The 27,793-nt window shown below is 45.7% G+C and overlaps 1 protein-coding gene across 1 annotated transcript; it reads right to left on the reverse strand.

Annotated features, from left to right (window-relative positions):
* Window positions 1-1,272: 1,272 nt before the first annotated feature.
* On the reverse strand, window positions 1,273-27,793 carry LOC134338975 (zinc finger protein 850-like). Its single transcript, XM_063035195.1, has 4 exons — window positions 27,334-27,793; window positions 21,246-23,030; window positions 11,652-11,822; window positions 1,273-2,669 (listed from the first exon to the last, which is right to left on the reverse strand). Exons 2-4 carry the CDS (start codon window positions 22,346-22,348, stop codon window positions 1,466-1,468), a joined length of 2,478 nt encoding a protein of 825 aa, XP_062891265.1. The 5' UTR covers window positions 22,349-23,030; window positions 27,334-27,793; the 3' UTR covers window positions 1,273-1,465.

Genomic DNA, 27,793 nt, shown 5'->3' on the forward strand with positions numbered 1-27,793 from the left:
TGAAATAGAGAAAGACCAGACATCAACTCGGTCCAAAACCAGAAAATCCCCCACACCCCTTCCCTGCAGAAAAAAATAGCAACAATAACAACACCCAACCCTCTCTCACAGGGAAACCAGTGACAATAGCAACAATTTCGGGAATGAGAGGGTTAACATATGAGGAACGTTTGTCTGCTCTTGGACTGTATTCCTTGGAGTTTAGAAGAATGAAGGGAGACCTCATAGAAACATTTCGAATGTTGAAAGGCATGGACAGAGTGGATGTGGCAAAGTTGTTTCCTCTGATGGGGGAGCCTAGTATGAGAGGGCATGACTTAAGGATTGAAGGGCGCCCATTCAGAACAGAAATGCGAAGAAATTTTTTTAGTCAGAGGGTGGTGAATCTATGGAATTTGTTGCCACAGGCAGCAGTGGAGGCCAAGTCATTGGGTGTATTTAAGGCAGAGATTGATAGGTATCTGAGTAGCCAGGGAATCAAAGGTTATGGTGAGAAGGCGGGGGAGTGGGACTAAATGGGAGAATGGATCAGCTCATGATAAAATGGTGGAGCAGACTTGATGGGCCGAATGGCTGACTTCTGCTCCTTTGTCTTATGGTCTAAATCCCCAACCCCTCCCCACGGAAAAAGCAGTGACTAGAACAATCCCCGATTTGCAAAAACAGCAACAGTAGCATCAAAACCCCCAACCTCCCTCCCTCTCACACACAAAGGCCACCCATCCACCAATGAGCCACAAAAAAAAACCAAAAAACCAAAAAACCGAAGACGACTAATTTTAATGACAGTCCAATCACACAAATCTCAGAACCAATCACTGTCCAGAGCCCCAAACTCTGCCTTGTGCTGACCCGTCTCCGGGTTCTGATCCTGCTCTATTGAACACACAACTAATGATTTCATTATGCTTTCAGACTTCAGAGGACAGTGGCGTATTCTGACAACCCATCTGTGTGAAACACAGCCCATTGGAAGAAGTGAGAATGACCCATAACTTTGAACTGAGCAGGGAATAAGGAGGTTAACTACCAATGTCATCCTTCCTCGGTCCAGGCACTTGTGGAACAAAAACATGTCAGAAATAACTGCAGTCAGCAGGAAAACCAAGGGAAACATCTTCACCCCACAGGGAGAGTGAGAGGTGAACAGCAGGGATAGATTTAAAAGGACTGTTGTTGAACGGACAAGCTGGCTACTACTGTACACTGGATGTATTATAGATTCACTAAGGAGCTGAGACAGTTTAAAATAGAACTGATTTATTTGTCACAGATCCAGAATATTAAACTCCAGACGCATTAAGGTGAACATCAGCAGAAGAAACTCCTGCAAAACCCAGTGATCCAGCTGCAGAACTGGGTGTGACAACCAGCAGCAATAATTGCAGAGTTCAACATCAAGTCACTTTTGAACTCGCTCGCTCTGGACTCAGCCACTGTCATGGTTAAATATCCAGCATGCAACTTATTTCACATTTTTCCCAGTGTGAACTCGGTAGTGCGTCACAAGGTTGGACGACTGACTGAATCCCTTCCCACATTCAGAGCAGATGAACGGTTTCTCCCCAGTGTGAACTGACCGGTGTCTTTGTAGGCTGAATAAGCTAGTGAATCCCTTCCCACATTCGGAGCAGATGAACGGTCGCTCCCCAGTGTGAACTCGCTGGTGTACCCTCAGTTGAGTTGAGTAACGGAATCTCTTCCCACATTCAGAGCAGGGGAATAGTTTCTCCCCTGAGTGAACTCGCTGGTGGTGCTTTAGTTTAGATGCTTCAGTGAATCTCTTGCCACAATCTGAGCAGGTGAATGGTTTCTCCCTAGTGTGAACTCGCTGGTGTGGCTTCAGTTGAGTTGAGTAACGGAATCTTTTCCCACATTCAGAGCAGGTGAACGGCTTCTCCCCCGTGTGAACTCGCTGGTGTTGCTTCAGTTTGGATGCTTCAGCGAACCCCTTCCCACAATGTGAGCAGGTGAATGGCTTCTCCCCAGTGTGAACCCGCTGGTGTGTGTATAGGAGGGACGGCCGATTGAATCCCTTCCCACATTCAGAGCAGGTGTACAGCATCTGTCCCGTGTGAACTCGCTGATGATCCTTCAGTTCACACGACTGGATGAATCCCTTCCCACAGTCTGAGCAGATGAACGGCCTCTCCCCAGTGTGAACTAACCGGTGTCTCTGCAGATGGCTTAACTGAGTGTATCCCTTCCCACAGTCGGAGCAGGTGTACAACCTGTCCCCAGTGTGAACTTGCTGGTGTTCCAGTAGGGAAGATGACCGAGTGAATCCCTTCCCACAGTCTGAGCAGGTGAACGGCCTCTCCCCAGTGTGAACCCGCTGATGTAAATGTAGGTAGGATGGCCGAGTGAATCCCTTCCCACATTCAGAGCAGGTGAAGGGCCTCACTCCTGTGTGAACTGACTGGTGTAGCTTCAGATGAAACGACCGAGTGAATTGCTTCCCACAGTCTGAACAGGCGAATGGTTTCTCTCCAGTGTGAACTAACTGGTGCTTCAGTAGGTAAGATGACTGACTGAATCCCTTCCCACAGTCTGAGCAGGCGAATGCCATCTCCCCAGTGTGAACTGTTTGGTGTATCTGTAGGTTGGATGAGTGAGTGAATCCCTTCAAAGTCTGGGCAGACATACGCCCTCTGTCCAGTGTAAACCCACTCGTTTGTCAGTGGATCAGATGACCGAGTGAGTATCTTCCCACACACAGGACATTTGAATGGTCCGTCTCCCTTGTGAACTCACTGGTGTGTCTGTGGGTGGGCTGAGTGAGTGAATGTTTTCCCAGACACAGAACTGGTGAACGGCCTCTCACCCCGTGTGAATTTTCTGATGGATCTTCAGCTCGGATGACAGAATGAATCACTTCCCGAAGTCAGGACAGGGGAATCTCTCGGTGTGGTGTGAACCTACTGATGTATCTTCAGGCTGGATGACTGAACAGATCCCTCCTACACGCAGAGCTTCTCCCTAGTGTAAACTCACTTGGTAGGACTGCGGGCCGGGTGAGGGAATGAATCCTGTTCCACTCACAGAGCAGCTGAATGACCTCTCCACACAGTGAACTCACTGGAGTGTCTGCGGGTTGGCTGAGTGAGTTTTTGTTTGAGATTTTCGGACACAAATTCTTTGCTGTCTCTAACCTGTAAAAAGATGCACAAAATACATCAACGTCTGAAAGACAGCATTTTGTTTGAGATCACGTTAGTCTCAACAGTGAGCTCTGATGTCACACGATTATACCAATGTTTAACATAAGTTGGAGGAACATCTCATCTTCTAACTGGGCATGGCTGAGGCATCTGGACTGACCATCAAACAAGAGAAAACCTGCAGATGCTGGAAATCAAAGAAATACACACAAAATGCTGGAGGAACTCCAGGCTGAGCAGCGTCTATGGAAAAGAGTAAACAGTCGCCATTTCAGGCCAAAATCCTTCATCAGGACTCTTGTCATCTGGTCTGACCATCAAGTTCTCTGACTGTTTTTCTGTTGGGATCAGAACAGGTCATTTCTGCCTGTCTTCAATCTGTGACTTGGCTTAGTTTGTCTCTTCCCATCGGGATAATTTCAAGATCTGGTCATGTCCCACAGTGCCACAAAGAGCACACGATTGATCCTGGAGTCTTTCTAATTACTCTGACCCCTACCCACTCCCGTGCCCCCCGCCCCCCCATGGTGACTGATGGTGGTGAACTCACCAACAGCAATGCCAGTGAATGACATGGGGAGGGCAGCATTTCTCATTAGAGTGTGGCACTTTTGTGACGTGAAAGCTGCAGGTCACTTGCTACCCAGGACAAAGGTGTTAGATATCTTTATGTACCCAGCAAGAATGGGACAAAGCATATTCTCACGGGTAGAAAGAAGAGGGAGAACATAGATGATTTTATTCAAGTGCAAACCTTCCAACAATAACTGGCGCTTTCATTGCCTGGAAGACATTGGAGATGAACTCAAATCATATTTTTGTTTTGAGTTCCTATTCCTTGGATTTAGAGAGTTGGAGCTTGGCAGTGTTTGGGAGATGCATGTTCCCATTCCCTTTGTCTGCTTTTCCAAACACGCCCTATGGACTGGCAGGGAAAATGCTGGAAGTGTCTCCCATGGCTGCCTCAATACCCAGTAAACCCCACGAGTGAGATACTAGTCTCTCTGCAGTCGTGATAGCAGATTCCACAATCACAGGAACAGGGACAAGTCTCTGTGGATGCAATAGAGACACACAGGTGCCAGGGTAGGGATGTCTCTGATCGGGTCCACAGCTTTCTAAAGGGGGGTGGGGGTGAGTAGCCAGAGCCCTGGTACATATTGGCATCAATGACATAGGTAGGAGAGGGGAGGAGGTCCGGAAGTGAGATTTTGTGGAGCTAGGTAGTAAACTGAAAAACAGTAGTAATCTCTGGATTTCTGCCCGTGCCATGCCCCAGTGAGGGTAAGAATAGGATGTTTTAGCAGGTGAATGCGTGGCTGAGGAACTGGTATAGGGGCAGGGGTTCAGATTTTTGGATAATTGGGATCTCTGCTGCGGAAGGAATGACTTGTAGAAAAGAGATGAGTTCACCCGAACCCGACTCGGATCAATATCCTTGTGGGCAGGTTTGCGAGGGTGGCTCAGGAGGGTGTAAACTAATTTGGCAGCGGGGGTTGGGAGCCAGAATGATGGTGTTTAGGATGAAGTAGTTTGTTTACAAACAGAGGCACTGAGCAGCACGGAGAGGCTGATGATAGGGAAAAAATACGATCAGCAGAATGAATACAGGTCTGAAGGTGTGCGGTATATGGAATGAGGTAGATGAAATTGTAGCACACTTACCGGATTGGCAGGTATGACGCCATGGGTATCACTGAATCATGGCTGAAAGAAGATTATAGTCATGAAAGATGTCCAAGGATGCACATTGTATCGAAAGGACAGGCAGGAAGACAGAGGGAGTTGCGTGGCTCTGTTGGTAGGAAATGAAATCAAATCATGACGAAGTCCATTCGGCCCATTGAGTCTGCTCCACCATTTCATCATGGCTGATCCATTTTTCCTCTCAGCCCCAATCTCTTGTCTACCCCCCCCATATTCCTTCATGCCCTGACCAATCAAGAATCTATCAATCTCTGCCTTAAATATACATAAAGTCTTTGCCTCCACAGCTGTCTGTGACACTCAAGTCCACAGATTCACCATTCTCTGGCTTAAGAAACCCCTCCGCTTCTCCTTTTCAAAAGGACGCCCCTCTATCCTGAGGCTGTGGTCCTCTGGTCTTAGACTCTCCCACCATAGGAAACATCCTATCCACATCCACCCTATCAAGGCCTTTCAGCATTCGATAGGTTTCAATGAAGTCATCCCTTATTCCCTGAATTCCAGTGAACAGAGGCCCAGAGCTATCAAATGCTCTTCATATGACAAACCATTTAATCCTGGAACCAGTTTTGAACCCTCTCCAGTTTCTAAGATAAGGGTGAAAAACTGCTCACAATACTCCAAGTGAGGCCTTGCCACTGCTTTATAAAGTCTCAACATCACATCCTTTGCTTTTATATTCTATTCCTCTTGAAGTAAATGATAACATTGCATTTGCCTTCCTCACTGCAGACTCAATCTGCAAATTAACCTTCAGGGAATCCTGCACCGTTTGGGCCTCAGTTTTTTTCGTATTTTCTCTCAATTTAGAAAATAGCCCATTCATGTCTTCTACCAAAGTGCATGACCACACACCTCCTGACAGTGCATTTCATCTGCCATTCTTTTCCCATTCTCCTAATATGTCTGTCCTTCTGCAGCCCTCTCTACTTTCTGAAAACTACCTGCCCCTCCACCTATCTTCGTATCGCCTGCAGACTTCGCAACAAAACCATCAAATACGTCATCCAAATCCTTGATGTATAACATAAAAAGAACCGGTCCCAACGCAGACCCCTGTGGAACACTACTCGAAAAGACTCCCTTGATTCCCACTCTTTGCCTCTGCCAATCAGCCACTGTTTTATCCACGCTGGAATCTTTCCTGTAATACCGTGGGCTCATAACTTGTTAAGAAGCCTCATGTGTGGAACCTGGTCAAAAGCCTTCTGAAAATACAAGTACACAACATCAACCTTTGTCTATTCTGCTTGTCATTTCTTCAAAGAATTCCAAGAGATTTGTCAGGCAAGATTTTCCCTTGAGGAAATCATGGTGACTATGGCCTATTTTATCATGTGCCTCCAAGTACCCTGAGACCTCATTCTTAACAATTCACTCCAACATCTTCCCAACCACTGAGGTCAGACTAACTGGTCTATAATTTATTTTCTTCTGCCTCTGTCCACCTTGAAGAGTGGAGTGATATTTGCAATTTCCCAGTCTTCTGCAACATTTCCAGAATCTAGTGAATCTTGAAAGACCATTACTGATGCCTCCACCATCTCGTCAGCCACTCCTTTCAGATCACTGGGGTGTACACCATGTGGTCCAGGTGCCTTTTCTACCTGCAGACCTTTCAATTTCCCAACTAATAATGGTAACTTCACACACTTCATGCCCCCTGATAACTGGAACTTCCACCATACTGCTAGTGGCTTCCACAGTGCAGACTGATGCAAAATATTTATTCAGTTCGTCTGACATTTCCTTGCCCCCCACCCCCCCTGCTCCCATCAGCATTTTTTTCCAGTGGTATGATATCCACTCTCACCTCTCTTTTAGATTTTCTGCATCTGAAGAAACTTTTGATCTACTCTTTGGCTTTGACTTCTCTTGTTAGCCTCGGCTGTGTAAGTTGGCCTTCGGAATACTTCTTCCTCTTTGGGATGTATATATGGTGTGCCTTCTGAATTGCTTCCAGAAATCCCCGGCATTGTTATCATCCCTGCCAGTCTTCTTTTCCAATCAACTTTGGCCAACTCTTCTCCTTCCCAAATTACAGGGTGAAGTCTATCATGTTATTATCACCGGCCCTTAAGGGTTCTTTCAACCTGAAGCTCTCTGATCAATTCCAGTTCATTGCACAACACCCAATCCAGAATAGCTGATTCCCCAGTGGGCTCAACCACGAGCTGCTCTTAAAAAGCCATCTCATAGGCATCCTAGAAATTCCCCTATTGGGATCTACACCAACCTGGTTTTCCCAATCTATCTGCATATTGAAATCCCCCATGACTATTGTATCACTGACCTTTTGGCATGGATATTCTGTCTACCATTGTAATTTGTAGACCACCTCCTTACAACTGTTTGGGGGTTTGTATATAACTCCCATCAGGGTCTTTTCACTCTTGCAGTTCCTTAGCTCTCTCCACAATGACTCAACACCTAGATTACTAGGTATAGTGCTTTGTACTCTACGAGGGGTGATTGATAAGTTCGTGGCCTAAGGTAGAAGGAGTCAATTTTAGAAAACCTGGCACATTTATTTTTCAACATAGTCCCCTCCTACATTTACACACTTAGTCCAGCGGTCGTGGAGCATACGGATCCCTTCTTTGTAGAGGTCGGCATTTCGGACCTCCAGAAAGTGGTCCACAGCAGGGGTGATTGATAAGTTTGTGGCCTAAGGTAGAAGGAGATGAGTTCTTAACTTCAAACTTTCTGCATAATCACTCAAAGAGTTGAACTGCGCGTGCATGTAACGAGAGCTGTATAACTCATCTCCTTCTACCTTAGGCAACGAACTTATCAACTTTGAGGCTCCTCTACTGCCATGATGAGGCTAAACTCAGGTTGGAGGAGCCACACCTCATATACCGTCTAGGTAGTCTCCAGCCCCTTGGTATGAACATAGAATTCTCCAACTTCCGGTAATTCCCTCCCCCTCCCTTCCCCTATCCCTATTTCACTCTGCCCCCTCCCCCAGCTGCCTATCACCTCCCTCATGGATCTGCCTCCTTCTACTACCCATTGTGTTTTCCCCTATTCCTTCTTCACCTTTCCTCCCTATCCCCTCCCTGCTTTCCCTCCCCCACCTCTTTATCTTCCCCTTACTGGTTTTTCACCTGGCACCTACCAGCCTTCTCCTTCCCACCCTCCCCCCACCTTCTTTATAGGGCCTCTGCCCCCTCCTTCTTCAGTCCTGACGAAGGGTTCTGGCCCGAAACATTGACTGATTGTTTCCATGGATGCTGCCCGACCTGCTGAGTTCCTCCAGTGTGTTGTGAGTGTTGCTTTGACCCCAGCATCTGCAGAGTATTTTGTATTAAGGAACTGGAACTGCAGCCGGATGACCTTTGACTCCTATGGGAGAATGCGGAGGTGAGAAACAGGAGCTACAGGGAGGGAGTCACACCTAAGCTGCAGGAGACGGGTAACTGGGCGACTGTCAGGAGAGGGAGGGGAAATGCACAGCCAGTGCAGAGTACACCTGTGGCTGTCCCCCTCAATAATAAGTATACAACTTTCGATACTATTGAGGGGGATGACCTACCAATCGGGAGCCACAGTGACCTGGTCTCTGGCACTGAGGCTGGTGCTGTGGCTCAGAAGAGCAGAGAGGTGAAGAGGTTTGCAGCAGATCCCATAGTCAGAGGAACAGAGACAAGGTTCCATGGGCACGATAGAGACACCCAGATGGTATGTTGCCTCCCTGGTGTCAGAATCAGGGATGTCTTGGATCAGGTCTGTGGCCTTCTCAAGGGCGAAGGTGAGCAGCCAGAAGACTTGGTACATATTGGCACCAATGATGTAGGTAGAGAAGGTGAAGGGGTCCTGAAGAGAGATTTGAGGGAGCTAGGTAGAAAGCTGAAAAACAGGAGCTGCAGAGTAGTATCTCTGAATTGCTGCCTGTGGCACGCTCCAATGAGGGTAAGAATGGGATGATTTGGCAGGTGAATACATGGCTGAGGAGCTGGTGCAGGGAATGGGGTTCAGCTTTATGGATCATTGGGATTTCTACATTACCTGTACAAAAGGGACTGGTTACATCTGAACCCGAGGGAACCTTACAGGCAGGTTGGCTGGAGTTGTTCAGCAGGGTCCATACTAATTTTGCAGGGGGATGGGAACCGGAGTGAGAGGGCTGAGGATGAGGTAGTTGGTTTACAAATAGAGGCAGTGTGTAGTGAGACTCCTAGCAAGAAAGGCTGACGATAGGGCGAAATAGGTTTCGTCGCCGGCCGCTCCATCATGGTTTTTCGGTCGGGCGCCGGACGCTTGGAGAGATTCAGCGGGGGGCGGGCGGCCGGCGCTCGGCCGGGGGCCGTGGTCGAGTGGTCGGCGACTTGGGCCGTAGTCTGGTGAGGAGGGTGTGAGGACACCTAGCAGGACTAAAAAAAACAAGACCTGACAAAGGGCAGATGAGCTCCTTATGAGCCAACGGCCATCTTCTGTGGAAGAGATTAAAGCCTCACCATGTATCTACGAATCGTATGCTATGCACCTAGGTGGAAGAGACGTGATGAACTTGGGCGCTGCACCGTGTGCCTGGACCTGCCCAAGGCCTCTGCCTAAGGAAGGGCTGCGGCTGGAGGCCGACGCAGCCTCGGGCTCGGGTTTGGCGGGGGCAGCGGTAGGCGGTGCCAAGGCGGCCAGCGAGAACAAACTGGAGGAGAGGCTGCACTCGGTGCTGTCGCAAGATCGAAGTAGATGGACATGCATAGCTGCCAACCCCGGATTCGGGACGGCACCCACTGACTGACTGAGTGAGGGCAAAATCGCAGTCAACAGGATGAGTTGAAAAGTTAAAAGTAGACAAAATTGAAAAGGGTGAATACAGGACCAAAAATGTTATCTTTGAATGTGCGCAGAATACGGAATAAGGGAGATGAAGTTGTAGCACAGATACAAATTGGCATGAATGATGTTGTCGGCATCACTGAATTATATCTGAAAGAAGATTATAGCTGGGAATTTAAAGCTCAAGGATACATATTGAAAAGACAGGCAGGGAGGAAAAGGGGTGGCGTTGCTCTGTTGGTGAAGATTACATCAGATCATTAGAAAGAGGTGACATAGATCAGAAGGTGTTGTATCATTGTAGGTAGAGCTAAGGAACTGTAAAGGTAAAAAGACCCTGATGGGAGTTATATACAAATCCCAAAACAGATGTAAGAACATGGTCTATAAAGTTCAACAGGAGATAGAAAATGGATGTCAAAAGGGAAATGAGGGGTTTCAATATGCAGGTAGATTGAGAAAATCAGGGTTGGTGCTGGATCCCAAGAGGGGGAGGTTCTAGAATGATTGTTTTTTTAGGGGAGCTCATGGTAGAATCCACCAGGGGATCAGCTATTCTGGATTGGCTGTTGCGTAAGAAAGTGTCACATGGTAAAATAGGCCGTAGTCAACACGGTTTCCTTAGGGGAAAATCTTGCCCAACAAATCTAATCCAATTCTTTGAAGAATCAACAAACAAGATAGACAAGGGACAATCAGTGGATGCTGTGTACTTGGATTTTCAGAAGGCCTTTGACAAGGTGCTTAGCAAGTTAAAAGCCCATGATGTTACAGGAAAGATTCAAGCATGGATACAGCATTGGCTGATTGGCAGGAGGCAAAGAATGGGAATAAATGGAGCCTTTACTGGTTGGCTGCCAGTGACTACTAGTATTCCACAGGGCTCTGTGTTGGAATTGCCCCATTTTGCATTATATGTCAATGATTTGGATGCTGAAATTGTTGGCTTCATGGCCAAGTTTGTGGATGATATGAAGATAAGTGCAGGGACAGGTGGCTTGAGGAAGTACAGGCTACAGAAGGACTTTGATAGATTAGGAGAATAGGCAAAGTGGCAGATGGAATACAATGCCGGGAAGTGTCCGGTCATGCACTTTGGTAGAAGAAATAAAAGCGTAGAGACTATGTTTTTGCAAATGGAGAGAACATTCAAAATTCTGAGCTGCAAAGACCTTGTCAGGATTCCCTAAAGGTTAATTTGCAGGTTGAGCCACTGGTGAGGAAGGCAAATGCAATGTTACCATTTATTTCAAGAGGACAAGAATATAAATGCAAGGATGTAATGTTGAGGCTTTATAAAGCACTGGTGATGCCTCATTTGACGTATTGTGAGCAGTTTTTAGCCTTTTATCTAAGAAAAGATGTGCTGACATTGCAGGAGGTTCAAAGAAGGTTTACAAAAATGACTCCAGGATTGAAAGGCTTCTCATGCGAGGAGCATTTGATGTCTGAGCTGCAATTCACAAGAATGAGGGATGATCTCACTGAAATCTGTTGAATGTTGAAAGGCAGCAATAGAATGGGTGTGGAGAGGTTGTGTTCGATGGTGGGTGAGTCTAAAACCAGAGGACACAGTCAGAGAACGGAGATCAGGAGGAATTTCTTCAGCCAGTCGGGTGATGAATCTGTGGAAATCTTTGGAGACCAAATCACTCGGTATATTTAAAGCAGAGGTTGAAAGATTCTTGATTAGTCAGGGTATGAACTGATAAAGGGAGAAGATAGGAGATTGGGGCTGAGAGGGAAAGTAGACGGAGAAGACTCGATGGGCCAAATAGCCTAATTCTGCCCCATCTCCCATGGTCCTACCGGCCCCGGCTCCAGCGATGCGCATGCGCCGCAGAAATGGTGCCAGCTCCTTCGCTAAACAGCCGAAAGCTCCCCGGGGCCCGAGTGCAGAACGTCCGATGAAGGGAACCCGGGTCGTGTCCCGGAGCAGAAGTTGTCGGGGTACGGGCACCTGTGTTGATAAACCTCCACCCGGAGCCCTATTCCTACCTGCTGCCGATTTTCCAGAGCCCTTTCGTCCACTGAGCGCATGCGCGAATTTCGGGCTGCTTGGCGGCAGCTGCGCCTGCGCATTTGATCGCTGCCTCACCCGAAGGCGAATTCTGAAGCGCGGAGAACTCTGGGATATAAGGTGCCATTAAAAGTATCTGGCTGCGGCGGCTGACAACACAGCAGGTAAGTTAACGCAACAGGCTCCCGCATGCAATGTACTCAGTATCAACAGTGTGTCAAATGACATTCTCCAACCCACTTACAAATCCAGAGATAAAACCCAAGTTGCTAGAAATGCAGGAGATACTCAGCAAGTCAGACGGCACCTAAACAGAGGAATAAACAGTCTAGACATGGTGCAGTGTCTAGGCCGGAAACGGCGACTCTCTGCATAGATGCTGCCTCAACGTAGCATAGTGCAGCGTAGGTTCACGAGGTTAATTCCCGGGATGGCGGGACTGTCATATGTTGAAGATTGGAGCGACTGGGGTTGTATACACTGGAATTTGGAAGGATGAGAGGGAATCTAATTGAAACATATAAGATTATTAAGGGATTAGACATGCTAGAGGCAGGAAACATGTTCCCGATGTTGGGGGAGTCCAGAACCAGAGGCCACAGTTTAAGAATAAGGGGTAGACGATTTAGAACGGAGTTGAGGAAAAACTTTTTCACACAGAGGGTTGTGGTTCTGTGGAATGCTCTGCCCCAGAAGGCAGTGGAGGCCAGTTCTCCGGATTCTTTCAAGAAAGAGTTAGGTAGAGCTCTTAAAGATAGCGGAGTGAAGGGATATGGGGAGAAGGCAGGAAAAGGGTACTAATTGTGGATGATCAGCCATGATCACAGTGAATGGTGGTGCTGGCTTGAAGGGCTGAATGGTCTACTCCTGCACCTATTGTCTATTGTCAACGTTTTGCAGAAATAAACTTTGCAGAAATCAGTGAAAATGACCCAAAACGTTGAAAAGAGCAGGGAAGTAGGAGCTTATGATATTCTGCTCTGGTACAGGGTCCTGAGGAATGAGAAATATTTGGGACAAAACCCAAGTGAACTCGACTTCAGGAGGCAACAGAAATTCATAGAGGAAATTCACAGTAAACCTCTTCACCCACAGTGTGGTGACCAATTGTAAGCTATCACAGGTAGAGTGAGAGGTGAACGGCAGGGATGGATTTTAAAGGACTGCTGTGGAACGGAAACATTGGCAGGGACCAGCTGGGCTGGGTTCGCTCCCTACTGTACACAGCATGTGTTGTAGATTCCCTAAGCACCTGGGGCCTACAACGGATTTATTTATCACAGACCCAGAATATTAAACTCCAGACCCATTAAGGGTGAACATCTCTCCTCCATTGTCCAGTGATCACAATGCGTTAGGGTTCACTTTAAGAGGTTGGTCTGCCAGCTTGTCTCTTTCTCCTCTACCCACCATCTGATTTTTCCTATCCTTAGATGCTGCCTGATCTGCTAAATTCCTCCAACATTTAGTGCATGTGTTGCTTTGGATTTCCAGCATCTGCAGAATCTCTTATTTTTATGAACACTGTGTACAGTTTCATCCACCCTGTTATAGGAAAGATGTTAAACTAGAAAGATTGCAGAAGAGAGTTACCAGGAACTTGGCTGGACTTACAGTATTGGCAACATTTTAAAACTATTCAGATATAGACATGGAGAGGAGAGCTTTAGAGGATTATGGACCAAATGCAGACAGTTGGAACTAGCCCACTGGGCAATACCAGCAATGTTGACATCAGGCCAAAGGTCTTGTTTCCGTAACACCATAGGATATAACTGTGTCATAACTTCACAACTAGAAATGAAATATGATGGCAGAATATAGTATTAATGGTAAGACTCTTGGCAGTGTGGAGGATCAGAGGGATCTTGGGGTCCAAGTCCGTAGGACACTCAAAGCAGCTGCCCAGGTTGACTCTGTGGTTAAGAAGGCGTACGGTATATTGGCCTTCATCAATCATGGAATTGAATTTAGGAGCTGAGAGGTAATGTTGCAGCTATATATGACCCTGGTCAGACCACACTTGGAGTACTGTGCTCAGTTCTGGTCTCTTCACTACAGGAAGGATGTGGAAGCCATAGAAAGGGTGCAGAGGAGATTTACAAGGATGTTGCCTGGATTGGGGAGCATGCCTTATGAGAATAGGTTGAGTGAACTCGGCCTTTTCCCCTTAGAGTGATGGAGGATGAGAGGTGACCTGATAGAGGTGTATAAGATAATGAGAGGCATTGATCATATGGATAGTCAGAGGCTTTTTCCCAGGGCTGAAATGGTTGCCACAACAGGGCAAGGTAGCGAGAGTTCGGGGTCACCGTTTTCCTGTAAGGGGGAAGGACAAGGGACGTCAGAGACATTGACTCAAAGAATAGGCAGTGTGTAGGAAGGACTGAAGAATGGGGAGCATAGTAGGGGGGGATGTGGGTGAGTTGGGAAAGTATTAAAATAATTAGAAGGATAAAGTGATATTCCAATATAGAGTAGTAGCATTGAAGGTTAATGAAAACCTCAGGAGGCTGGTCCTGGACCTATTTCCATCTGGCATAATTTACATATTATTATTTAATTATTTATGGTTTTATATTGCCATATTTATACTCTATTCTTAGTTGGTGCAACTGTAATGAAACCCAATTTCCCTCGGGATCAATAAAATATGTCTATCTATCTATCTATCTATCTAAGAGAAAATATTATACTAACAAGTGGTGTTTCAAGTATTTTAAGAAAAAGAGGGTAACCAGGGAGGATTGAAAACTCAGTGACAACCTGGGTGTAGGGCTAGAGGATGTGGTGGTCTTGAAATGAACATTTCTCGTCTGCATTCAGCAAAGAGATTGGAAATTTCCATTTAGGCAGTAAAATGCTGCAGCATGTTATGATTTATAAGGAGGAAGTATTTGATGTCTCAGCTGGGATAAAGGTAGACTAATGCCCATGATCTGATGAGATGTATCCCAGACTGCCTTGGGAGACAACAGAGGAGAGTGTTGGAGCCCTGATAGAGATAGTAAATATTGACTGGTTACAACTGAGCTGCCAGGTGACTAGGAGACATCAAATGTGTGATCTGAATTCTCCAGCTCCTGAACATGGTCTGTTAGAAGCTACAGGTGAATACCTCAGGGACACTGGAGGTCTCCCAGCCTTCACATATCTCATAAGAGGAGCATTCCACTATCTCACCTGGCATCTTCACAGCTCTAAATGTGCAATAAGAAAGAAAGATTAAATATCAACAAAAAATCTACCTATGCTTATACCTCTCCTTGCTGAAGCCTCAATTCCCTGCTCCAATATTGGCCCACTCACATAATTGCTGCTACACTTACACAGTTACTTTTATTTGGACTTTGCCAAATGCCTAATTATGTGCAATCCAGATGGAGTTCAACCCAGATAGGTGTGTGGTGGTTCATTTTGGTCGGTCAAATATGATGGCAGAATATAGTATTAATGGTAAGACTCTTGGCAGTGTGGAGGATCAGAGGGATCTTGGGGTCTGAGTCCATAGGACACTCAAAGCTGCTGCGCAGGTTGACTCTGTGGTGAAGAAGGCATACGGTGCATTGGCCTTCATCAGTCATGGGATTGAGTTTAGGAGATGAGAGGTAATGTTTCTGCTATATAGGACCCTGGTCAGACCCCACTTGGAGTGATGCGCTCAGTTCTGGTCACCTCACTACAGGAAGGATGTGGAAACTATAGAAAGGGTGCAGAGGAGATTTATAAGTATGTCGCCTGGATTGGGGAGCATGCCTTATTAAAACAGGTTGATTGAAGTCGGCCTTTTCTCCTTGGAGTGGTGGAGAGATGACCTGATAGAGGTGTACAAGATGATGAGATATATTGATCATGTGGATAGTCAGAGTCCTTTTCCCAGGGCTGAAATGACTAACATGAGAGGGCACAGTTTTAAGGTGCTTGGAAGTGGGAACAGAGGGGATGTCAGGCGTAAGTTTTTTACACAGAGAGTGGTGAGTGCTTGGAATGGGCTGCCAGCAAAGGTGGTGGAGGCAGATACGATAGGGTCTTTTAAGAGACTCCTGGATAGGTACATGGAGCTTAGAAAAATAGAGGGCTATGGGTAACCCTAGGTAATTTCTAAAGTAAGTACATGTTTGGCACAGTATTGTGGGCCGAAGGGCCTGTATTGTGCTGTAGGTTTTCTATGTTTCAATGTCTCCTTGGGTACTATGGTGTACAATGTGTGCCAATTACACCCACTCACTGCTTTTAAACTCTCTATCTGTGATTTGACTCAACGTGTCTCTGTCCATAGCTGTAGTTTAAAAGTTCTGAACATATCTGTGACGGGGTCCTGAATTACCCCTATGAACTGTGCTTTTTAAAAGAGAGAGAGAGAGTTGTGGAACACAGACACATTGTTAGAAAGAGAGAGAGAGGCAAAGACTTCTTTGAGATGGTGTTAATGGTTTTTCGGCAGCATGTTTACACTTTTGCAAGGACACTAGCGGCTTCCAAGTTCTTACAGAGAGAGAAGGGAGGAGCTGCTTGATTGACAGCTAGTATTCAGCACGGTGAGATAAATAGAAAGTCAGCTGTTAGACCTACAGACACATGGTTTTGGACACTGAATGAGCTTTGCTGTGCCCACAGAAAAGGTGGGTTTTTGGAGGATCGATCAGTGGCCCTCGCAGTGTGAAAAGGGTGTGACCGTTGGGGAGTTATTCGTGTGTCCAACACTCGCCTGGGTTGATAATTCCACCACAGAAGAATGGTCCCTTTGTTGTGGTCACAGTCAGTGACTTCTAAAGGATTTTGGAGGACAACGGGAAGATCAACGGCATCAGCTCACCTGAAGACTCAAATCTCTCCCTCTCTCTCTCTCCATCAGTATTCAACTCAATACCAGGAACTGAACTGAACCGTTCTCATCATTGTAAGACTATCTATTTACCCCTAGACTTGAAGAAGCTTGGTTTTCATATATTTCCACATTTACATATATATATAAAATCATTGCCAACCTGTTTGATTTATCTGCATTTATATTACTGTATTGTGTAGTTACTAATAAATACCATTAGTTAATAGCAATACTGGACTCCAAAGTGTTTTCCATTTCTGTTGGTTCTTTAACCCGTCATGGGGTACGTGACATCCGAGGAGCACAAGGTATTTACACAACTGCTCCTGAAGACTTTCTGGTCACTGTGATCCTGAGGTGACTGAGGATGGTGAACTCAGCAATGGCAATGGCACTAAAGGTCAGTGGTAGTTCTTTCCGACTTTCTCGTTGGAGCTCGTTAATGTGTGGAACATTTGTAGTGTAAAGTCACTTGTTACCCAAGGCTGAGGTGTTCGTTATCATTGCACACCCAGACAGAATGGAATAAACAGTGGTCTCACTTGGCAGAAGGATTGAAAATCAGGTAACACTTAACCAAAGAGATTTGCTAAAGAACCAAACGTGACACATTTTAATTCACTGGCTGTCCGACTCAGTTTTTTCTCTTGGCCTCAATCTCAACTATTCCCATTTGCTGCTGAGGTATGGACGTCAATTATTCTGGTCATCGGACCTGAATCTCAATGTTCCACTTCAATTGGTAGAAAAATCACATTAATTACTTATCTGAAAGTTACATTATAAATACTTCATGCGAGAGAAACGCAGAACTATTTCTTTTTGTCCATGTCCCAAATGCTTAGATTTAGATATCAAGATCTTAGCTGTGCCTTAGAGGCACAACTTTGGACTCTCGGCACCGACACACTTGATTTATGTGTGCAGCTCAGAGATTTCTAGATAAGAACAGTGCCATTGAAAATGTTTAAAAGCATTGCCTTCTCTCTGCAAAACAGTACCATGCTATCAATCTTTTAAGAGTCACAGAGAAGTACAGCACAGAAATAGGTCCTTCAGCTCATCTAGTCTGTATTGAAACAAATTAAGCTGTCTCCTCCCATTGAACTACACCAGGACCATAGCCCTCCATATCCCTACTATCCATGTACCTATCCAAACCTCTCTTAAACATTGAAATCGAGCTCGCATGCACCACTTGTACTAGCAGCTCATTCCACTCTCACAACTCTCTTGAGTGAAGAAGTTTCCCCTCATTTTTCCCTTTTAAACTTCTCACCTTTCACCCTTAGCCCATGATCTCTGGTTATAGTCCCACCCAACCTCAGTCAAGAAAGTCTGTTTGCATCTTCCCTATCTCTACCTTTCATAATTTTGTACACTTCCATCAACTCTCCTATCTTCTAAAGAATATAGACCTAAGCTATTCAAACTTTCCTTATGACTCAGGTCATCCAGACCTGGCAACACCCTCGTAAATTTTCTCTGCACTCTTTCAACCTTGTTCACATCTTTCCTGTAGCTAGGTGACCAAAAGTGCATACAATTCTCCAAATTAGGTCTCACCAATGTCATTAACAATTTAAGCATAACATTCCATCTTCTTTAGTCAATGCATTGATTTATAAAGGGCCAATGTGCCAAAAGCGATTTTTTACGACCCTACCTGTTATGCCACTTTCAATGAATTATGGATCTGTATTCCCAGATCCCTTTGTTCTACCACTCTCCTCAGTGCTCTACCTCTCACTATGTAAGACCTACCCCAGTTGGTCCTACTGAATTGCAAAACCTTGCACTTATCTGCATTAATTTCCATCTGCCATTTTTCAGCCCCTTGTTCCCACTGATATAGAAACATAGAAAATAGGTGCAGGAGTAGGCCATTCGGCCCCTCTGCAAGCCATGATAGTCTTCCTTACTGTCCACTACACCCCTAACCTTGGTGTCATGAACAGATTTGCTGATCCAGATAACATTATCATCTTGATCACTGATGTACTGGACATACAACAAAGACCCAGCACCAATCCCTGCAGCACACCACTAGTAACAGACCTCCAGTTAGAGAGGCAACCCTCTGCTACCACTCTGACTTCTCCCACTAAGTCAATGTCTAATCCGATTTACTACCTTACCCTCAATGCTGAGCAACTGAACCTTTCTGACCAGTCTCCCATGTAGGACGTTGTCAAATGCCTTCCATTTAGACAACGACCTATTGCCTTATCTTCATCCATTTTCCTGGCACCTTCCTTGAAAAACTCTATAAAATTGGTTAGACATGACGTACCAAGCACAAAGCCATGCTGTCTATCCTTAACCAGCCCATGTCTATCTAAATACTTACATATCAGGTCCCTTAGAATACTTTCCAATAACTTTCCCACAACTATGTCACACTCACCAGCCTATAAATTCCAGGTTTCTGTTTAGAGCCTTTTTTAAACAGTGGAACAACATTGGCTATCCTCCAACCTTCTGGTACCTCTCCCGTCGCTAAGGATGCTTTAAAAATCTCTGCTAGGACCTCAGCAATTTCTGAACTCGCCCCCTATAAGGTTCAAGGGGACACCTTGTCAGGCCCTGGGGATTAATCCACCCTGATTTGCCCCAGGGTAGCAAGCACCTCCTCCTCCTCTGGGTCTCCCGTTTGTTTTGGCTCCACAGATGGAATACCATTCTGGTCCTCCAGAGGGCCCATTTTGACCCTTGCAGCCCCATTGCTCTTAACATATCTGTAGAATCCCTTGGGATTCTTCTGTACCTTGCCTGCTAGAGCAACTTCATCTCTTCTTTTAGCCTTCCTGATTTTTTTTTATTAAGTGTTCTCTTTCATTTCCTTTATTCCATAAGCTCTTCATTTGTTCCTACTTGTTTATACCTGCTATGCACCTTTCTTCTCTTAGCCAGGGCCTCAGTATCTCTTGAAAACCAAGGTTCCCTACACTTGTCGTCTTTACCTTTTATTCTGACAGGCACATACAAGCTTCAGACTCCCAAAATTTCGTTTCTGGAGGCCTCCCACTTTCCAAGTACACCTTTGGCACAAAACAGCCAGTCCCAATCCATACTGGCCAGACAATTTCTGATACCATCAAAATTTAGAATCTCAACCTGCGTACGAGACCTATCTTTTTTACTTTGAGATTAATGCCATTGTTGTAACTGGATACAGCGTTCCCCTATACATACTTCTGTCACCTGCCTTATTCCCTAACAGCAGATCCAACAACGCACACCCTCTCATTGGGACTTCCATGTACTGATGAAGGAAACTTTCCTGAACACATTTGACAAACTCCATCCTATCTAGTCCTTTTGCAGTACGGGATTCCCAGTCAACAGGTGAAAAGTTAAAATCTCGTACTATAACAATATTATGTTTCTTGTAATAGTCTGTAATTACTTTACCAATTTGTTCCTCTAATTCCCTGGGACTGTTGAATGGTCTGTAATATAGCTCCATTAATGTAGTCATCCCTTCCTTATTCCTCAGTTCCACCCATAAAGCCTCACTAGTTGAGCTGTCCAGTCTGTCCTGACAGAACCCTGCCGTGACATTTTCCCCGACTAGTAACGTCAACCCTCTTCCTTTAATCTCTCTCACTCTGTCTAAAGCAATAGAACACCAGAATATTGAGCTGCCAGTCCTGCCCCTCCTGTCTCACTAATGGCTACAATGTCTTAATTCCAGGTGTTGATCCACGCCCTGAACTCATCCGCCTATCTTATGATACTTCTTGCATTGAAATATACATAGCTCAGGACACTGGCCACTCCATGCTCAACCTTTCAACTGCTGACTTTGTCTGAGGTCTTATCAATCTGCCTCCATAACCTCCCCACTGTTCTGCCACTTTGGTTCCTGCTGCTCCAGTTGAAACCCCATTGGGCAGCATTAACAAACCTTCCTGAGCTCTTTGTGAGGACGCAGAAGCCAATTTAAAACAGCAAGCTCCCAGAAGCAATAGGCGTTGTGTGTGTCAACAACGTCAATCAGCTTCCCAACGTAGCTGCTCTGCCACACCCCCTCCCGAACCCCTGCTCATCATGAGCTCTTATGCCTATCACTGTCAAGAGCTCTATACTCCACCCCGTGCTGACCCATCTCTGGCTTCTGATCCTGATCTATTTAACACCCAACTGATGGTTCCCTATTATGCTTTCAGACTTTAGAGGACAGTGGTGTCTTCCAACAACCTCTCGCTATCTCCGTGGTGTTGAGACACAGATCTTTGGAAGAAGTGAGAATGACACATAACATTGAAATGAGCAGGGAATAAGGAGGTTAGCTACTAATGTCATTTTTTTTCTCGGTCCAGACATTTGTGGAACAAAAACATGTCAGGAATAACTGCAGTCAGCAGGAAGTCTTGCAGGAAAATCAAGGGAAACAACTTCGCCCACAGAGTGGTGACTGTTTCGAATCCATCACCACAGGGAGAGTGAGAGGTTGTTAGATTACACCACTGTCCTCTTGGATGGATGGATGGATTTAAAAGGACTGTCATGGAACGGATGAGCTGGCTACTACGGTACACTAGATGTGTTATAGATTCACGAAGTAGCCGAGACGGAGTTTAAAATAGAACTGATTTATTTGTCACAGATCCACAATATTAAACTCCAGATGCATTAAGTTGAACATCAGCAGAAATAATTGTAGAGTTCAACATCAAGTCACCTTAGAACTTGCTACTGGATTCAGCAACTGTCATGGTTAAATATCCAGCAGGCAACTTATTTCACACTTTTCCCAGTATGAACTCGGTAGTGCGTCACAAGGCTGGATGACTGACTGAATCCTTTCCCACATTCAGAGCAGATGAACGGTCGCTCCCCAGTGTGAACTCGACGGTGTAGTTTCAGCTGAGTTGAGTAAGGGAATCCCTTCCCACAATCTGAACAGGTGAATGGTTTCTCCCCAGCGTGAACTGACTGGTGCCTACGGAGGACAAACGAGCTAGTGAATCCCTTCCCACATTCAGAGCAGATGAATGGCCTCTCTCCAGTGTGAATTCGCTGGTGTAGATTCAGCTCAGAGGACACAGGGAATCCCTTGCCACAATATGAGCAGATGAATGGTTTCTCCCCAGTGTGAACTGACTGGTGTCTTTGTAGGCCGAATGCACTCGTGAATGCCTTCCCACATTCAGAGCAGGTGAACGGCTTCTCCCCCGTGTGAACTCGCTGGTGTCGCTTCAGTGTGGATGCTTCAGCAAACCCCTTCCCACAATGTGAGCAGGTGAATGGCTTCTCCCCAGTGTGAACCCGCTGGTGTGTGTATAGGAGGGACGGCCGATTGAATCCCTTCCCACATTCAGAGCAGGTGTACAGCATCTGTCCCGTGTGAACTCGCTGATGATCCTTTAGTTCACATGACAGAATAAATCCCTTCCCACAGTCTGAGCAGATGAACGGCCTCTCCCCAGTGTGAACTAACCGGTGTCTCTGTAGATGGCTTAACTGAGTGTATCCCTTTCCACAGTCGGAGCAGGTGAACAGCCTTTCCCCAGTGTGAACTTGCTGGTGTTCCAGTAGGGAAGATGACCGAGTGAATCCTTTCCCACAGTCTGAGCAGGTAAACGGCCTCTCCCCAGTGTGAACCCGCTGGTGTAAATGTAGGTAGGATGGCCGAGTGAATCCCTTCCCACATTCAGAGCAGGTGAAGGGCCTCACTCCTGTGTGAACTGACTGGTGTAACTTCAGATGAAACGACCGAGTGAATCGTTTCCCACAGTCTGAGCAGGCGAATGGTTTCTCTCCGGTGTGAACTAACTGGTGTTTCAGTAGGTAAGATGACTGACTGAATCCCTTCCCACAGTCTGAGCAGGCGAATGCCATCTCCCCAGTGTGAACTGTTTGGTGTGTCTGTAGGTTGGATGAGTGAGTGAGTCCCTTCCCACAGTCTGGGCAGACGTACGCCCTCTGTCCAGTGTAAACCCACTCGTTTGTCAGTGGATCAGATGACCGAGTTTTCACACACAGGACAGGCTGTCTCCCTTGTGAACTCACTAGTGTGTCTGTGGGTGGGCTGAGTGAGTGAATGTCTTCCCAGACACGGAACTGGTGAACGGCCTCTCACCCCGTGTGAATTTTCTGATGGATCTTCAGCTCGGATGACAGAATGAATCGCTCCCCGAAGTCAGAACAGATGAACCTCTCAGTATGCTGTGAATGTACTGATGGATCTTCAGGCTGGATGACTGAACAGATCCCTCCCACACACAGAGCGGGTGAATGGCTTCTCCCCTGTGTAAACTCACTGGTGGGTCTGCAGTTCGGCTGAGTGTGTGAATCCCATCCCAAACACAGAGCAGGTAAATGGCATCTCTACGTACTGTTAACTCACTGGTGTATTCGTGGATCGGTTGAGTGAGTGAATCCCTTCTCTCACACAAAGCAGGCGTTAGGGGCTCTCTCCGCACTGTGAACTCACTGAGGTGTCTGTGGGTCGCACTGAGTGAGTGAATCCCTTATTGATTTGTTTGAGATTCCAGGATACCAATTCCTTGCTGTCTTCAACCTGTAAAAAGATTCAGAAAATACATGAAATGGGTGAAGGACAGCATTTCCGATGAGATCACTTTAGTCTCAATGGTGAGCTCTAGGTCACACGGTTCTACCCAGGTTCAACCAAGTTGGAGGAACAGCTCCTCTCCTTTTAACTGGGCACGGCTGAGACATCCGGTCTGACCATCAAGTTCTCTGACTGTTTTTCTGTTGGGATCAGACGGGCCATTTCTGCCTGTCTTCAATCTGTGACTTTGCTCAGTTTGTCTCTTCCCTTTGGGATAATTTCAAGATCTGGTTATGTCCCACAAAGAGCACATGGTATCACATGGCAGATCCTAACTACTCTGACCCCCTACCCAGCCGCCCCCCTCCCCCCCCACGGTGACTGATGGTGGTGAACTCACCAACAGCTATGCCAGTGTATGACATGGGGAGGGCAGCATTTCTCATTGGAGTGTGGCACTTTTGTGACGTGAAAGCTGCAGATCACTTGCTACTCAGGACAAAGATGTTAGATATCGTTATGCCAGTGACGATGAGACAAGACATATTCTCACGGGTAGAAAGAGGAGGTAGAACATTGATGATTTTTCTCAGGAACCAAACCAGATGGGAGGATTTTGTTCCTTTTTTACCTACCAACACTAACTAGTGTTTTCACTGACCAAAAGGTAGACTCTTCATCAGAGATTAACTCCAATTATATTTTTGTTCTAAGTTCCTTTCCTTGGATTTAGAGAGTTGGACTTTGGCAGTGTTTGGAACATCCATCCACTCCCATTCTATTCTGAAGCTCTGTCCTCAGTTCTTAGACTCTCCCACCATCCTCTCCACATCCATCTATCAAGGTCTTTCACTAATCGATAGATTTCAATTATCACCCCTCATTCTTCTGAATTCAAGTGAGTACATGCCCAGGGCTATCAAACGCTCTTCCTATGTCAGCTGTTTAACCCTGGAATCATTTTCATGAACCTCCTTTGAACCCTCTCCAGTTTCAGCACATCCATTCTAAGATAAGGGACGCAAAACTGCTCACAATATTCCAAGTGAGGCATCAGCAGTGATTTATAAAGTCTCAACATTACACCCTTACTTTTACATTCTAGTGCTCCTGAAATAAATGCTATCATCGCAGTTGCCTTCCTCACCACAGACTCAAATTGCACATTAACCTTTAGGGAATCCTAAACAAAGACTCCCAAGTCCCTTTGCATCTCAGTTTTTTGTATTTTCTCTCCATTTTGAAAATAGTCAACACTTTCATTTCTTCTACCAAAGTGCATGTCCATATACTTACCAACACTATTTTCCACCTGCCATTCTTGGCCCATCCTCCTAATCTGATCGATCTGCGCTAATATCTTTCCTCTGATACCATGGGCTCTTAATTTGTTACTCAGCCTCATGTGTGGCACCTTATCAAAGGCTTACTCAAAATCCAAGAACACAGGATCAACCGATTCTCCTTTGTCTATTCTGCTTGTCATTTCTTCAAAGAATTCCAACAGATTTGTTAGGCAGGATTTTTCCTTGAGGAAACCATGCTGACTACAGGCTATTTTACCATGTGTCTCCAAGTACCCCAAAACCTCATCCTTAACAATTGACTCTAACATCCTCCAGATCAGCGATCCTCAACCACTGGGCCGCCAAGTATGTGCTACCGGGCCGTGAGGAAACTATACCAGTCAGCTGCACCTTTCCTCGTTCCCTGTCACGCACTGTTGAACTTGAATGTAGGATTGCCAACTGTCCTGTATTTGCCGGGACATCCCGTATATTGGGCTAAATTGGTTTGTCCCATATGGGACTGCCCTTGTCCCGTATTTCCCCCACTAAGGTAGAGCGTTCCTATGAAACCTTTCGCGCCAAAATGGCATAAAGTGAAGAAGCAATTACCATTGATTTATATGGGGAAAAGTTTTTGAGCGTTCCCAGACCCAAAAAATAACCTACCAAATAACACCTAAAACCTAAAATAACTCTAACATATAGTAAAAGCAACAATGATATGATGAATACACAGCCTATAGAACTAATAGAACTAATGTAGAACTAATGTATGTACAGTGTAGTCAGGAAGATTAAGCCAAAACCAATTTGTGGAAAAAAAAATCGGCACGCATGCGCACACAGGTGCCCGCGCAAGGCTTCATGGTCATGGTAGTCTTTCTCGGGGTAAACACAAGTATCCCATCAGCACACACAAAAAATGCTGGTGAACGCAGCAGGCCAGGCAGCATCTATAGGAAGAGGTACAGTCAACGTTTCGGGCCGGGACCCTTCGTCAGGATTTGACTGCTACTTTTGTTCCTTATTTGGGAGTGAGAAAGTTGGCAACCCGAACTGTAAAAGACATGTTGAAGTGAGTTAACCCTACTTGAACCCCTCCCACACCCGGTTGGCCGGTCCTCAAGAATATTGTCAATAATAGACCGGTCCGCGGTGCAAAAAAGGTTGGGGACCCCTGCTCCAGATCATTACTAATGGCTCCTCAATCTTGTCAGCCACTTTTCAGTGTTAATAACACAATATAATTTACCCTGTAATTTGAGAAGGAGAAGCTCAAGTCAAATGTATCAGTGTTACAATGGAGTAAAGAGATATACAGAGACATGAGGGAGGAGTTGGACAAAATTCACAAGAAAAGAACACTGGCAGGGATGACAGCAGAGCAGCAATGGCTGGGATTTCTGGAAGTAGTTCGGAAGGCACAGGATATATACATCCCAAAGAGATGTATATATCCTGCGCCTGTGTCTCGAACAGGAAGAATTATACTAAAGGGAGGATGGCACAACAGTGGCTAACAAGAGAACTCAAAGCAATCACGAAAGCCAAAATATAGAGCAAAAATTAGTGGGAAGCTACAGGACTGGAAAGCTTTTAAAAACCAACAGAATGCAACTAAAAAAGTTGTAAAAATGGAATACGAAGGTAAGCTAGTCAATAACATTAAAGACGATCCCAAAAGTTTCTTCAAATATTGAGAGTAAAAGAGAGGCGAGAGTAGATATTAGACCACTACATAATTATGTAGCTGTGATAGTAATGGGTGACAAGGAAATGGCGAACGGACTGAATAAGTAGTTTTCATCAGTCTTCACTGATGAAGACACTAGCAGTGTGCCAGAAGTTTGAGTGTCAGAGGGCAGAGTTGTGCAAAGTTGCCATTACTAGGAAGAAGGTTTTAAGGAAACTGAAAGGTCTGAAGGTAGATTAGTCACCTGGACCAGATGGTGTACACCCCAGAGTTCTGTAAGAGCTGGCGGAAGAGATTGCTGAGGCATTAGTAATGATCCTTCAACAATCAATTGTTTCTGACATGGTTCCTGAGGAATGGAAAATTGCAAATGTCACTCCACTCTTCAAGAAGAGAGAGAGGCAGAAGAAAGCCAGTTGTTCTGCCCTCAGTGGTTGGGACAATGTTGGAGCCGAATGTTAAGGAGGTGGTTCCGAGTACTTGGAGGTACATGATCAAATAGGCCGTAGTCAGCACGGTTTCCTTACAGGAAAATATTGTCAAACAAATCAAATGAAATTCTTTGAAGAATTAACAAACAGCATAGACAAAGGAGAATTGGTGGATGTTGTATGCTTGGATGTTCAGAAAGCCTTTGACAAGGTGCTAAACATGAGGTTACTTAACAAATTAAGAGCCCATGGTTTTAGATGAAATATATTCAGCATGGATAGAACATTGGCTGATTGGCAGGAGGCAAAGAATGGGAATAAAGGGAGCCTTTTCTGATTGGTTGCCAGAGACAAGTGGTGCTCCACAGGGTTTTGTCTTGGGAATGCTTCTTTCTATATTATATGTTAATGATTTGGATGCTGAAATTGTTGGCTTTGTGGCCGTATTTGCAGATGACACGAAGATAGTGTCGAGAAGTGTATGGTCATGCACTTCGGTAGAAGAAATGCAAGCGTAAACTATTTTCTAAATGGAGAGAAAATTCAAATTTCTGAGGTGCAAAGTGTCTTGGGAGTCCTTGTGCAGGATTCCCTAAAGGTTAATCTACAAGTTCATTCCGTGGTGAGGAAGACAAATGCGATGTTAGTACTCATTTTGAGAGCAGTAGAATATACAAGCAAGAATGCAATGTTGAGGCTTTTTAAAGCACTGGTGGGGTCTCACTTGGAGTACTGTGAGCAGTTTTAGGCCCCTTACCTAAGAACGAATGTGCTGACTTTTCAAGAGGTTCAAAGGTTTACAAAAAATGATCCAGTGATTGAAAAGCTTATCATATAAGGAGCGTTTGAATGCTCTGGGTTTCAGAAGAATGAGGACACATCTCAGTCAAACTCACCTAATGTTGAAAGGCATGGCTGGAGTGTATATGGAGCCTTAGAAAGGAGATGAGGAAGAATTTCTTCAGCCAGAGAATGGTGAATCTGTGAATTCGTTATCATAGGCGGCTGTGGAAGGCAAATCATTGGGTATCTTTAAGGCAAAGTTTGATGGATTTTTGATTAGTCGGGGCATGAAGAGATTGGGGCGGTGTGGGAAAGTGGACTAGCCACGATGAAATGGCGGAGCAGACTCGACGGGCCAAATGGCCTGATTCTGCCCCATCTCCGATGGGCTTGTCGGCCACAGTCCCAGCGATGCGCATGCGCAGCAGAGAGCTCCCCAGGGCCTAAGTACGGATCGCGCGGCTCGGCTGAGAGGGAGGGAGAATATAGGACCGTATCGGCGTGCGGGATCACGTTGTGTCCGCAGCTCGCAGAAATTACAACTCACTCAGGGCGCAGACCCCTCTGTTAAAT

This window comes from Mobula hypostoma, chromosome 28 (genome assembly GCF_963921235.1).
Source record: "Mobula hypostoma chromosome 28, sMobHyp1.1, whole genome shotgun sequence".
NCBI classification, from domain to species: domain Eukaryota; kingdom Metazoa; phylum Chordata; class Chondrichthyes; order Myliobatiformes; family Myliobatidae; genus Mobula; species Mobula hypostoma.

Bases quoted from the DNA above. Each gene is read 5' to 3' on its own strand.
- LOC134338975 (XM_063035195.1), bottom strand. From the start codon at position 22,348: ATGGCATTCGCCTGCTCAGACTGTGGGAAGGGATTCAGTCAGTCATCT. The intron at 11,823-21,245 runs AGTTGCCTGCTG...CTGTGTTGTCAG, and splicing joins ACTGGGAAAAGTGTGAAATA to CCGCCGCAGCCAGATACTTT. The intron at 2,670-11,651 runs GTAGGAATAGGG...CTGACAAACGAG, and splicing joins CTCTGGAAAATCGGCAGCAG to TGGGTTTACACTGGACAGAG.